The 14,890-nt window shown below is 33.2% G+C and overlaps 1 protein-coding gene across 6 annotated transcripts in view; it reads right to left on the reverse strand.

Annotated features, from left to right (window-relative positions):
• The window catches only part of LOC127734318 (uncharacterized), a 125,074-nt gene that overhangs the window by 88,819 nt on the left and 21,365 nt on the right, over positions 1-14,890 (reverse strand). For all 6 annotated transcript variants that reach the window (XM_052244152.1, XM_052244148.1, XM_052244150.1 and 3 more), the window contains exons 11-16: positions 13,064-13,180; positions 9,564-9,623; positions 7,207-7,495; positions 5,422-5,508; positions 5,055-5,153; positions 1,221-1,320 (exon numbers count right to left, since the gene is read on the reverse strand). In XM_052244152.1, the coding sequence (XP_052100112.1) occupies positions 1,221-1,320; positions 5,055-5,153; positions 5,422-5,508; positions 7,207-7,495; positions 9,564-9,623; positions 13,064-13,180 (752 nt within the window). The remainder of the gene's footprint in view (positions 1-1,220; positions 1,321-5,054; positions 5,154-5,421; positions 5,509-7,206; positions 7,496-9,563; positions 9,624-13,063; positions 13,181-14,890) is intronic.

The raw sequence follows: 14,890 nt of genomic DNA on the forward strand, positions 1-14,890 counted from the left end.
ATCATGAAAAGATGAATTATTGGAGGGCTAGTTTTTTTTTAAATACAATTTTTATCAACACTTTTCATATATTTCATATAAATTATATTTCTAAAACAAGGTTATTAGGTCACATGGTGTACGATAGAGTGCCTATGAACTGATTGAATGCACGAGTGACTATATTCATAAAAGGTGTCGGTGTAACTCCCGTTAATGTGCCGTCTTTCTATAGCTCTGCTGGGGACAAAGTCGTACAAAATCGAAGGCATGTGAAGTGGGTCTATTATTGATAAACTGCATGGCTCATTATTTAGACTGGATGTCTACATTGCAATCGAGAAGCCCGAGTAAGTAGCAATGCATTAAGTATCAATTTTACCAAAGTCATATGGACTACTTTATAATTGCTGAGACAATATATTGTGTTTTCTGCTTCCGCGCTTTATAAACAAATGTGCTTCGGTCAACGCCTTTACACCCCAATAAAACAACAAAGACACGCATTCAATTCTTAAATAAACATGCAAGAAATATAGACAGTCAAGTCTTTTAACATTGATATAAGATTCGTTTTGTGTATCATTGAAATGGTAAAACAATACACAAATACGCAGTAAAAGATATAAAATATGAACGATTGATCTGATATAAAAATGTTACACAAATATTATTTTAAAGCGCACTTGTACGAATGAACATACTGTTGAGGGTCTCAAGACTTATTTTTAAAGATATATATTACTCAAGACATTAGAACTTTTTATCTTTAAAACACGTGTGTATTCACACAAGATACAAATGTATACTTACATGTGCAATTTCATTTTTATCCTTTCAATTCAATTATTGTAAGCTGTATGCATTAATTTGTTATCATTCATATCTGTTTTACTTGTAGTTTGTACAAAATTAATGCCTCTTTGATAAGGGGAAATGGTCATATTAAAAACTTATCTTATTTTTGATACTGTTACACTTATAAAAGAAAATTGATTTTACGCTAGAATATACAAGTAATTTTGTCAAAGATGTTGTAAAATCAAGTGTTTTTTTTGGTCTCTGAAACGTACCTGTACATTGTTTCGCGAGATAAACCGTAGATTTGAGTCATATTAACGAAACTTATTTGACTGCAACAGATACGCATTTCGCAATCAATGTCTGTTCAGTGCATGTTTGCCGCCCAAATATTTGAAAATAATCAAGGTTCATTTGCAATCGTGCTAGTTAAATTTCACCTTGAGTGTTTCAATAGGTCCTTGTTTAGTTTAATATCTTTTGCAGTATTGACCATCTCCGCCATTGTTTTCATCATGCTACTTGCCATTATTGCTGTTACTGTAAGAAAAAATTTAAATAGACCTTCTATTAGGTTTTTGTGCTGCTGTGTTACTTTCTCATTGACGTACACTTCTTAGTTATTTAAAGTACATGTACGTTCGGATATATGCGAGGTGAAAAGCAGTCAATGACAAATATTATTGAGTGAAACGACGTCGTCATTTTATCTAAACAAACATTACAGGATTTTATTCTCTTGTCCTTTAGAAAGTATTGTAAACATTCTACTACATATCGGCAAATAGAAAGTCAGTTAGCTTGGGCGGCAAAAAAATAGTTCCTACAGAAATTCAACCGTCCCTTTGAAAATTTGATTATAAAAGGCGGAAATTTTATCCCATTTATACACCTATATTATTCATAAAAGGGGTGAACATCACAAAATTATCCATCTCTTTAATAAGTATAATGATGATGATGATGGATGGCTGCTTAACGTCCGTCGTCAAATTAATATGCATATTCAGACGAGAACATGTTAATGTTATATGAATATTCACCCTGCTTTGTACTAGACCGACACGCTGAGCCGAATTTTCAAAATGCTAGTTCACAAAGTAACAGTCCGCAAGAAGACATGTCACCTTACCCTGACACGTTATGGAATAACCGTTTCACAGATGATATCGGATATGTTCCTTATGTCGTAACTACAATACCCTTCCCTTTTCACGAATGTGACTTACCGAATTAGACTATTTACCGGATTTGTAATAACATAAGCAACTCGACGGGTGCTACATGTGGAGCAGGATCTGCTTACCCTCCCGGAGCACCTGAGATCACCCCCAGTTTTTGGTGGGGTTCGTGTTGCTTAGTCTTTAGTTTTCTATGTTGTGTCATCTGTACTATTATTTGTCTGTTTGTCTTTTTATTTTTGGCCATGACGTTGTCAGTTTGTTTTCGATCTATGAGTTTGACTGTCCCTCTGGTATCTTTCGTCCCTCTTTTATTCTGACACCGAGTCGATCAGTCTTTACTCTTACTCCTTAATGCCGCGTGCTTAGCGGAGAAGCAGCAAATACCAATTTTAAAGTCTTTGGTTTGACCCGACGGGGGTTCAAACCCACGACCTCCCGCACTCGAGGCGAACACGTTACCACGAGACCACCGAGGCGGTTTATTAAGTATGAAGAATAGTAGTGAATATAGAGCAGGAAAAGCAAAGATTAAGAAACCCGCAGTACGTAATAACTCGTAATTGTAATGCATCACTATCCTAATTCCCAATTCATTCGGTATTCGAGAGTTTGCAGCTGCTACCAAGATTTTATAAAACGTCACCAGTGTCTGTGTAGAAAGTTGATGAACCAAGGTTATGTCAAAGAACGTCTGGTCCTTTTTCTAAAAATGTTCATCGGAAGATATCAACCTTGTTGATAAAATTTCCGTATCAACTTCACAAATAATACATGATACTGACGTTGTTTTTCATCTTAACTACGTATTACATTGTTTTTTTTTTTGGTTTTTTTTATTAGTCTTTGTATATATATTTTTAACCTTTACTGTTAAGTCAATTTTTGGTAATATACTTTTGGCGTGGCTCGGTAATTATACATCCCGCTATTGTGTTATTTTTGTATTCTTGTCTTTTATTTTTGCTTATACCCCCAATCACACTAGGATCACAATCCCGCTACGACCTCAGAAATTATAAAAAAAATTTAGAAGTCGTAGTAATATCATGGGGGTCGTGGTAAGGACGTGCCAAGGTCTTCATGAACGTGGAGGTGAACGACCAAGTTTAAACATGCTCAAAACATTCGTAGTGCAGTCGTGGCAAAATCTAGTCGTAGTAGAAGCGTAGGAAGGTCGTAGTAAGGACGCAGTTAGATCTGGATTGGCGTAGAAGCATCGTATTGGAAACGTATTGGGAACGTGGTGCAATCGGAAGCCAATGCAAAAGATTTCGATGCGACCTTACTATGATTTCAGTGGGACTATCCCGATTTCACTACGTCTTTATTACGCTTATACTACGATATTGAAACGATTATACTACGTATACGATGCGGAAGACAATAGTAAGCTGCTACTACATGCTTGCCGTCCTTTCTACGAAACTACTACCTCCTAGCCACCATAATTGCATGACCACATTCTGTTGCTATAAAAAAAACGTCTACATTCTAGTTCAACTGGTGTGTACAATGAGGAAGTCAAGAAATTTTAGGGACAAAGAGCGCAGTGACAACGTAGTGGAAACTAAGTGGAGTCGTGGTTCGATCGTAGTAGACTCATATTAAGATCGTAATACGATCGGTAAAGTCTTGGTAGAAGCGTATAGTGATCGTGTAAGTCGTGGTAAGGGTTATTACACGTAGCAGGAGAATGACAAGATCGTAACTAGAACGTGTTTCTATCGTAGCGGAATCGTGGCAGGATCTTTTCAGGATCATTTCAAGGTCGTGGTATGCAGGTGAAAACTTTGAAATATTGAATATTCAAGCCGACTATACCACGATCTCACCGCGATCTCATTTTCTTTATAGATCGTAGTGGGATCTTCATGGTCTTGGTCTAGTTAGACTGGGGTTTATGTACTTTGTCTATAGAGTGTCTATACGCGATTTTGTTTTTCTTTGTTGAAATAGTTAGTTGTTCTTATAGTGATTAAGATTGTATCACAGTGTTGACTGCTGTACCCCAATTTTTGACATTTTTACATATAATGTCTGTGAGAGGTTTAGCTAGCTATAAAACTATGTTTACTCCATCATTGCCTGTACCAAGTCAGGAATATGACAGTTGTTTTACACTCGTTTGATGTGTTTGAGCTTTTATTTTGCCATTTGATAAAGGATTTTGCGTTTTGAATTTTCCTTGGAGTTCGGTATTTTTGTTATTTTGTTATTTTACTATTTATCCTATACCATTGAGATAAAAGTACCATTTTTAGATATTTTTGCGTAGACTTCAATTGCAACCATCAGTGATATGGCGTTTGTTTTCAAAATCATGGATTGAAGAATTTGATATAAAGGGCTCTGCATCTTGTTAAGTAGAACATACTGAGGATTATCTTATTCTCTGTGAAGTTTTTGTGTCCAATATCAAAACGGAAAGTTTGCATCGTCTTTTAATGTTAGATTACATGGGAGAAGAACCGATTTTACATATTTTGTCACATACCAGAATTTCTGTCTAATCTGTTTTGAAACGATTTTTCTTATTCCCGATTGTTGCATTTGACTGGGTGTTTATTTGAAAGTTGGGTCATTGATGCATTGCAGTAGACACTTGCTTGTCGTCGTATCATGTCTCATTGTTTTTGGAGGTTATGCGATTCCCTCAGTTAATGTATGATACATTTGCCTTTATATCTTCTTAATCGGTTTATAGGCATTGAACATCGTTTAACTAATGTTGCTTAAATTAAAATATCTGTGGCAATGGTATTTGTTCAACAATGATAAAGCTAAAAAGGGATAATAAGATTCGAAAAGCTTCATGAACACAAGCGCAAACTACAAATCAATCGATATAAAATCAATCTATGGTGTTTCTTTCTCTTTTGGAAGGGGGTGGGGGTTGCAGGGTAAGGTAGATATTGTACATTTAACCAGTTAGGTGACCCTTTGTATATTCGTCAACTTAGATAATATACGTGAAAAATAAAGCAGCCGATGTTTTTTTACTGATGTTTTCTTAATTAACAATATTTTTGCATCATCATTATAATTATCTACAAACCTATAAAAATTAAATATCCGTAGTGGCATACTTACGTAATGGGTTTTCACATTTTGCCCAAAAAATTGAAGCCAATTCCTCCTTCTGTGCAAATATCGCCCATGCTAACAGAACATGATACAGGTCGTTGTGGTCTTATTGTAAACAAAAGGAAAAAGTTTTAAAACTATTTGCAATTTTAAATTCGGTTCTTAAAGCAAATGACATGATTACACCATTGCCTTTTGTTCATTTACCAGACGAACATTGAAGTTGATAATATTTAGCTAAGACCTATGTAGAGTGAAAATGTAACTATTTTCTATTAAAATTAGTATTAAAAAAATCAAAACTTCGTTATCTAAAAATGTGGATCTATATTTTTGTAGTAATTGTAGTAAAAATAAAGATATAGTATACTACCACTCGTCTTCTTTCTACTGAACCCACGGCAGATTGGTACAACTGAACATCGTTTCTGTGCTTGTTCTTCAGTTGTGCCTACAGCATCTATACATAAACGTATATAAAGACGATATGTTATGAAAGAAGTAGAATTAATAAACATATTTTAGGCAAAAATTAGAGGCTGAAATTTTGATTGAAGATACAATTGAAGTATAATTCATCTACGATCAAATTTACATGAGGGAGTTTGAACCTTAGTTTCTTAATAATTTGTAACATACATTTTAAAATCAATTTCTTTAAAAAGAACGATTCCTGATCTATAGTAACTGGCATATGAATTCTTTTTTTTTTCTTAATATTGCTGCAGATATGATTATGTTTTATGATTTACTAGTGCAAAATGATTACTTTCAGATCGATTGTGGTTTAGGTTGTGGTTGATGTCTCATGCATAAACAAAAAATGCAGGCGAAAATAAGCGGCTTTTGACTATTGTATAGTCTGTTTTCTTCGAAATATGATTTTTTGTTTGTTCTCACCCCCGGTAAAATATATCATCTCTCTCGATGGCTACAAAATTCTTTTTAACACATATATTTTAATCATTTGACTTCAAATCTTGATAGATTACCAATAACAAGACAGTAAGGTTTGCGACCCGTTTAAACACACATTCGATTTCAAATTGAGTATTCCCTGGCATAAATTTTGGTAAGTCTATAAAATATTTTCTTGACGGGAATGGGATTGCATATGAATATCATTTTAATAGAGGTCATTATATGAAAACAAAACAGTCCTTTACCAATCTAAACATCTTAAAACTCGTCCTCGTGATATCAATCTCCCTTTCTTGTAACAACACTTTTTTGCCAAACGAATCCTTAATTAATTAATGCATCTTACAATTGTCCTTTAGATATCATTTTCTCTTTCTAATTTGATCGAAATATCTGCATTAAAGAAAAACAAAGAAAGGAAAAAGAATAATTTTCAAAGTTTTCGTGAATTGGAATTACAGCCCTTCATAACCCTAGATTATCCGATAGAAAATGTTGGTGATAAACTTGTCACATATTATGACGTATATAATAAAATCATATAGGCGGGACTAAATGTAAAGCATAATCATTCAAGCCGACATGCAAGGTGTGCCATCTACATGCCACAACACATAATGTACTGTGTAACAACTCTAGATAGAGCCTACGAGGAAAGGCATAATTCGACTAACGAACATATATCTTAGTATATCCTAGTTGGTTGAGTAGTCTATACCGCTTATTATAATACAGGCGACGGTGCCATAATGTTACAGAAGCATGTCGGAATAAGAAAAAGTATCCTTTTACCCCCCCCCCCCCCCCTCCCCAAACTGGCCAAAACGCCCCATATCCAATGAAAAAGTTTAGCAATCAGAAAGCAATCTTTGTTAATTTAATATATTTTTCGACTAAAAAAACGTAATATGCTGCTTGTTATTTAAACACCCTCTGATCTTTATGTAGATAACATGGGACTTCTTCGTCAAGGGTAGAAAAAAATGTTATGCAATCCACTTTATGATGTTGCAGGCGTTTTAATATTAAGGCATTTACGTCGTCTTTTATTGTAAAAAGTTATAACACTGAATCAGTACGCATGGTGTAATGTTTGATTGATCCGTCTGCTACCAGATTGTGGATTGTTCAGATTTATATATGGCTCATATTTCCTCTTCTCAATTAATGAATCTATATCCTACACATTTGTGTTATAAGGTTCTATGTAATTGGCCTTTATTGAGGGTAAATATACCTTTTGGATAATGCAAAAGTTCTTGGCAAATGTTACGGACGTTATGTAGTAAATCATGCAGTTTGTGACATATTCCGTTAATACCAGTAACTCGATGTCGACTGCATCTGCAATAATTCTGAATATTTCTGGTGCTGCAACATGTAAGGGTCTGTTCTCCATTCTTACTTTCAAGGTCGCACACATAATGATATACCTCACATTCTGATACGCCACATTTTAGTCGATGCTTTTTGCATTGTTCATTGCAAGTGCACCATACACCATAGCAGCATTTTGTAGACACTCGCTAAAAAGAAAATCAAAATCTGTAAAACATATTTTTTTTTCTCTTGCAAATGCAAATTAGTATTCTATATTATATGAAGACCAATCTGTTTTATTTCCTGTGGATTTTTCTTTCAACCTAATACTGCTTAAAATGAGAAATAAGATAACATGGCGGCAATCAAAAATAATAAGTCTATTAATAAAAGGAGAAACCTTTACGAAAAAAAATTACAAACGAGAAGATCCAATGTATTTTGTTTTGTTGGCATTCTTGATAAATCATTTTTAAATCGTTGATTTAAAGTGATAATTTTAAGGCGATTTATGGTACTCTGACCATAATTGAGAGTATCGAATCAATTTCACATAGTGAACGCAACTCTCTTGAGTTCTTTGTGCAGAGAGTTAACATACATGAAAGGATTGTTTGCTATCATGTGCAGTTGTCTATATGGTACTGCCATTTTGATTTTTCAATATTTTCGGGAGGTTTGAGTTTTTGGATTTTGACCATTTTTTAGAGTATTATAAACCGTCTTAATGCAACTCTTCTAATATCATATGACTAAAAGCTCCCAATCTTTGTTCTATTGTTTGCCATCATGAGTACCGCCATTTTCAATTCACCATTTGTAAGGGAGTTATGCGATTTTTACCATTTGGAGTATTGTAACAATAACATCTTGTGAACGCAATTTTAAAGACAGCTCTCACACTTGGCAGGATTGTCTGCTATCATGTGACTTTGGCTATTTTTTGGATTTTTGTAACAGTGACACCTTGTGAACGCAAATCAATGGCTTGTCCTCAAGAGTAATTGCCCGTTCTATACCCTCATTTTGATTTGATAATCTTTACAGAAGTTATGGGACGTTGACTTTTTAACTTTTGTACCATATGTACATTTTTGGAATTCAACTCCTCTGACACTATTTGACAGAAAGCTCTCTTATTTAGTAGATTTTTTTGTTATCAGTTGTTGTTGGCCACCTTGTACCGTCATTTGGATATGGCCATTTGTAATGCGTTTAGGAACCCTTACTATATTTTGACTATGTTACCACGATGACACAGTAAGACTCACAATTTAATTCCAAATCAATACAGCGGTGGGGACATATTGCTACAGCGTAGTAATCTTGTTGTTTTTAAAATATTTTGCTTCTTGTTTTCTTTCTTTTTCCTTTATGATTATTGAGGATTAAAACCATTTCCTAAATAAAAGACTTTTTTTCTCACGATACAACAGTAAATCTGACCATAATTTTGGTTTAATGTAACTTGTAGAAGGACGAACAGTCAGTCCGTTTAATCAACTTTTCTGAACTGTCATTTCGTATTGTTTTAAGGAAGGTATCATGATAGGTATTATATTGTCCCTGAATTTGCAAAGCATGTCTCATTTTAAGTCGTAATGGCAATACCTAAACATTAGGTTTTTTAAAGTTTTCGTTTATTTTTTATTTTTTTCTAAAGTTGTCTGCATCAACATATGAATATTTCCAACATAATGAAAAATACCAATATCCTTTCACAAATGTTTTATCTATATGATAATCTGGTAATTGTATCATTCCATTTGGTTTTCAAGGGAACTACATGTTGGCTTATCATGCATTATACTTCGTCTTATATTTTATTTTTGTACCTCAAATATATATAAATCGATATAAAATCCTTCTTTTTTTCATATTCGAAGAAGATATATGAGAACAAGCCACATATTGGCAGCTTTTTTTTAAAATATCCACAAAATCTCTTTGAGAGTCAAACGCCTACCATCTACAATATAATGTCATAATAAAGAAAGACATAAATGATCTGAAGCGAAAAGGAAAAATTTTATTAGATAAATTATAGAAAAAGGAGACCTGTGCATATAGTCGTAAGTATAATAAGTTCGATAGTTATTCTCTTTAAATACTGCATGTATGTTCTCAGTTGGAAATGGTCATCTTACTAAAATCAGAGCTCTTTCAGTAATTAATACATTGGTAATCCCCAACAATATTGCAAATAAAACTTTAAAAAACTACTATGTAAGAATGAAATGAGTTTGTAATTTATTTCACTTTCTGATATCTTACAAAATGTATTGCATGAATCCTCCTACAGTCTCTGGCATCACAATTGTTACATTTTAATGTCTGCAAATATATCAGAAGACAATATTCAGTGGTAAATTTATGCCTCTACAAATAATTTACGTTTTCCCAATAAATCAATTATATGATAATATATATAAATATATATATTAAGTTATATATATATATATACCTCTAACAAGAAATTTGTTTTGCATGCACACGTATAAAAATTGCGGTTTTTATCCAACGCAATCATAGGTTTGAATGTTGTTTTCAATTTAGACTTGTTTATATATATATATATATATCTTAAAGACATGATAATACAGTAATAATATATGTTTTTAATCTAAATAAAGCATTTTTACAAAAGGGGTTTTATTTTCGGTTTTATTGTTATACAGATTGGTATTATAATTTTGTGAAATTGAATGAATATAACCGTACGTTCTTGGTGATCATTATCTGATAAATAAGAGGACATTCAAAACTCATAAGTCAAACAAAATCTAAAAAAGGCCATGGAAAAACCCGACAATGAACTAGAGACGAAAAAATCCCAAAACACTACAGGGAAAACTAAAGATTTAGCGGCTCGAACCCAACCAAAACCGGTATTGAACTTAAATTCTCCGGAAGGGTAAGCAGTGCATGCTCCCATGCTGCATCTGTCGTGTTGCTCCTGCAAGTACAAAACCGGCAATTTGTCTCATTCGATGACGTCATAATCGATGAAAAGAGAAGGGATTGTAGATACAACAAATAGAACATAATCATGGTCATCTGTGACACAGATATTCCACAACGGTTAACAAACGCGTGATGGCATCCGTTAAATAAATTTATCGAAGGAGTGACTTCAATTTCACCACTTGAAACCCTTGAATCAATCTTTGTAAGCATCATTCTATCAAGGAAATCGTGAAAGATGTATTATCAACTGGGAGATATATACTCCTTATGCAGGTGCATATATCTATATTGTGGTACCTGAAGTTAAAGGATAGTGCTAGCTACTTTTCATGTTACTGAGAAGCTCATGTATGAAGTCTGTTTAATATGAACGAACGATCAAGTCGGCAAGAAGAGGGGTTGTACAATTCTTTCAATTAAGTAAAGAATGAAAAGTAGCTAGCACTATCCTTTAACTTCAGGTACCACTATATAGATATACTGTGAAAGTACTTTAATTCGTTGGTATCAATTTTCGTGGTTTGAACAAAAGTTACATGTTCGTGGGTTTTTAAATTCGTGGATTTTTAGTTTTCTAAAAAACAACAACAAATAGAGTGAAGAATTGAAGCCATCAGAAACGAAGATTATTTATGATAACCATATGTTGTTTTATAATGATTTGTAGACATTGGAAAATAAGATGTTCATTTTCACTTATTAGTTGGTCTTTAAAAACATTCAACAAATTTGAAATAAAATAATTGAGTTCGGAAACAAGCTGATTCATCTATGCTTACAAATTGTCTCGATTGAAGGAAATTGCAAAGTAAACATTTAAATTTTAAATTGTTGCACACGTGTAAATCGCAGTGATGACACTAATTAACCCAGGATCGAGGGATCAACAGATTAAAGAACATCAAAGGTGTTAATTAGGCCATAAACATGTCACTTAAAGAGAACAGTTACATAAACAAATGCTATAAATGTACCTTGAATTGTAAAATTAATTCTTATCAAAAGCATGCCCAACATGAAATTATTATTTTCCGTATGAGAATATTATGAGGATATAAAATTAATACTTTATCATAGCATATCATAACCGGAAATCTGACTTTCATCGATCAAATTAAAAGATCAAAAGTCGTACAGTTTGGGTTTTTAAAGATTAAATTGGTATAATCCTGCCTGTAGTTGTAGTTCATAGTGCATTTGCCGATATTCAATGTATTCTCTAGATCATTTCGGTAGTCAAACCTACATGGGGATCTTTCCATGTCTTGATTTGAACAACAGTTGTTATATTTCGATGGGCACTTAATTTCGTGGATTAAGTCATCCGTGAAAATTGGTTCCCCACGAATAAAAGAACTTTCACAGTATGTACAATTCATTCCAAAGAAGCTATTGATCAAAGGGTTCTAAGTGGTAAAATTGAAGTCACTCCTTCGACAGTTTTACGACCTGCAAACTTCATGAGGGAACTTATTGTAAACTCAAAAAGGAACGTAAGTTTTGACGTAACGTTACTGGTAGTTTTGTTGGCAACAGCGTCATTGTTATCCTATCACATTATGACTTTATTACACTAGTAAATGAATTTAATTCATTTTGATCTTCACATCATCTAACAAGTCTGAACAATAAACTATTCAGTCATATGCAGTCTTTCGTTCAATTTTCAGACTTATCCACAGCGTTAAATTGAGTACTGTTCATACAATTTGATTGCAGTCAATTCAATTCTGCAAGCAAATAGTTTGAACAGCACCAAAATACCGCAGTGGACGAGTCTGAAAAGTGACTCAAAGACTGAAATGACTTAGTGATTTATTTTTCTGTCTTTTAAGAGCTGTTCAGATCAAAATGACCCGTTTAGACCGAACTAGTGTTACACTTGAAAGATTGGAGAAATCATCAGAGACAAAATTATCTTATTCATTTTATGCTCCTATTGTTTTCAAAGAGTGTACATGATATGACTTTTTCAATATTAAACGCAAATCAACCCTCACCCAATATAATCCCTCGAGCAGAGCTCTTGTGATTATATTAGTGTGATATTGAAAAAGCAATGATATTCTCAATATATTTGGAAGAATAAAGTTAAAAACTCGTTTTTTCAGAAGGAAATTATATTGCTAAATGCAATCTATTACTGAAAAGGACATACAAGCTCAAGCAAAAAGCCTCATGTTAACCTTTCAAAAAGAGTTTACATCATGTCTTCGTTACTTAATCAATTATGCAAGGTATTTCAAAGTATGAAAGAAGAAGTGTACTATTGAATTACATCAGTTAGAAATTTATGAACTATTAGGTCCGGAAATGCAAATGAACTTAAATTTAGACGACTTTTTTTTTTTGCCTATTAATCACCACACTATAAGGATTAAGTTGTGCAGTGTTTCATTTTCATCACTGGATCAAAAATTAAAAGGTTCGTGTATAACAAAAAACTGCCACACAAGGCATGAAAAATGTCTTGAAAACATCAACTCTGGTCAAACATGTCAAACAGACGACAACTAAATAGGGATGATTTTGCTCTTAATTACGTATGATTTTCACTGAGACAACTATCCACAAGAGATTGATGGACGTGGATATAAGCAATTATAGATCAACATATTTTTGTGATTGATATCGATACAATCACCGCATGAAAGTGGACTTGCGTGGTGATAAATATTGAAAAATCAGAACAGTTATCTATTATGTTTTTTTTTCTTTCGATTAAACCATTTTACTGTGCTATATAAATTGGGAATATATCTGACTGTAACATTTGATTTTTTCTCTGAATAGTATTTTTTGCTTACCTCATCAAATAGTCGTCCTATGTAGTTTATATTAAACTTCACCCCATGTTGAACTAGAGCAGATACATAGTCTACTCTGCTGGAAATTATTGCCTCCAGCAGGAATAATTCTAATTCCTATCAAACAAACAAAAATAAGTATCAATTTTCAAAATTAAGAGAAGTTAATAATCAGTGTTTGGCATTATGTACCCCCGTTTTGTCATTTCTCTGATGATCACACAGACATAATCAGTTTCCTTGAACCAAGACCAAAGACCGAGATAAAACTCGGCAAATATTATCTATTATATTGAAACACAAATTCCAAGCCCACGCTAAACATACTACTTACAGTAATTTTACTTCAAGAACTATTGACAATATCAAAAATTAAAATTTTAACGGACATTGGAAGCGCTTACTTCTTGTTATCATAAAGTAGAAGATACCAAATTGATATCTACAAACCACAGGTCGACACAGAGAGTACCTTGACCAAAAACAAAAGCGAAAAGACAACATTATAGTCTAATGAACATTGCATTTAAAAAAGAAGAAGCGAAAGACACCAATAAAACGATCAAAACTTATAAGAAGAGATCGACAAAGTCATGGCATATATCAAAAAGACATACAACATTCTTCAGAACACTACTTAGAAACTAAAGAGTCAACAACATGAATCCCATCAAAAACCGGAGGGAAAAATGAGGTGCTACGGAAGGGTTAGTAGATCCTGCTCCAAATGTAACACCCTTCACTTACCACGGACATTGTTACATTTGTAAACATTTCTAAAAGATGACATGCAGGACCTAGCTTTTGTAGTTCCTGTTAATATGTTTTCGTCCTGAAAAAACATCAAATATTTGCTACAGGACGTAAAATCAAGCAACAAATAAACTCATGACTGTAAACACAAGCCAGTAAATTTCGTTACAAATGGGACTTTGTATACTAAATATGTATGTTTCATGTTATAAACAGAGGTTCAAAATAGAAAAGGGTGTCATTTTGTATGGCGACTTTCGTTGTCAATTTCTAAAAAGTCAAGATATGAAGCAGACTTAATTGTATCTGCAGTATTCGTTTGTATGATAAATGAAATAAATCTTGGCAAGTAAAAAGCAAAACTAAATGCGTTGCATTAAACTGACCTACTTACAAAAAGAATACAGTCCATGGAAAGACATGTTGAACAACTCAGATATGTTCTGACTACCAGCCAGCAAATCTTAGCTCCTACTCCTACATACCGCGTGCTGAGCCGGGAAATATCATTCCATATCAAAGTTTGAATTTTCAAAGAGATTGATATATAATCTTATCTCATCCATTTCTGTTCCTTTAGTGTATGCATTCCCCTATAAAATGCGCACAATTCGAGGGTTACGTCAGATATTTGATTTCCCCTTTGCTTTGTCCATTTCCATGTGCCGTGAAAACTAGAATTCGTACATTACATTTTGACAATCATAATTGTCATTTATTCTGCACATTGACAGGTTCGTACATCGTTTATTGGACTGGGACAACGACATAATGACTTTATGTTGATGTGGCGTTATGCATACTACCAAACAACGTTTTGTAAAGAAATTAAAAGCTTATGTAAGTAAAATCGCGCAAAACGTGAGAAATGTTTCAAGCTTATAAATCTTTGTTATATTTTTCATTTGATTAAGGATAGGCAATTGCATTTTAGTATTTCAACTATTTTTTTTATATTCTGAATAAACTGTGTGTGTTTTCAAATATGAAATTATTTGATTTATTGACAAATTTGTTTTAATGTATTTTTAGAATACAAAATCAAGTTATTAATCAATTGCCGAAGCATTATAT

This window comes from Mytilus californianus, unplaced genomic scaffold, assembly GCF_021869535.1.
Source record: "Mytilus californianus isolate M0D057914Y unplaced genomic scaffold, xbMytCali1.0.p SCAF_3, whole genome shotgun sequence".
Taxonomy (NCBI): Eukaryota; Metazoa; Mollusca; class Bivalvia; order Mytilida; family Mytilidae; genus Mytilus; species Mytilus californianus.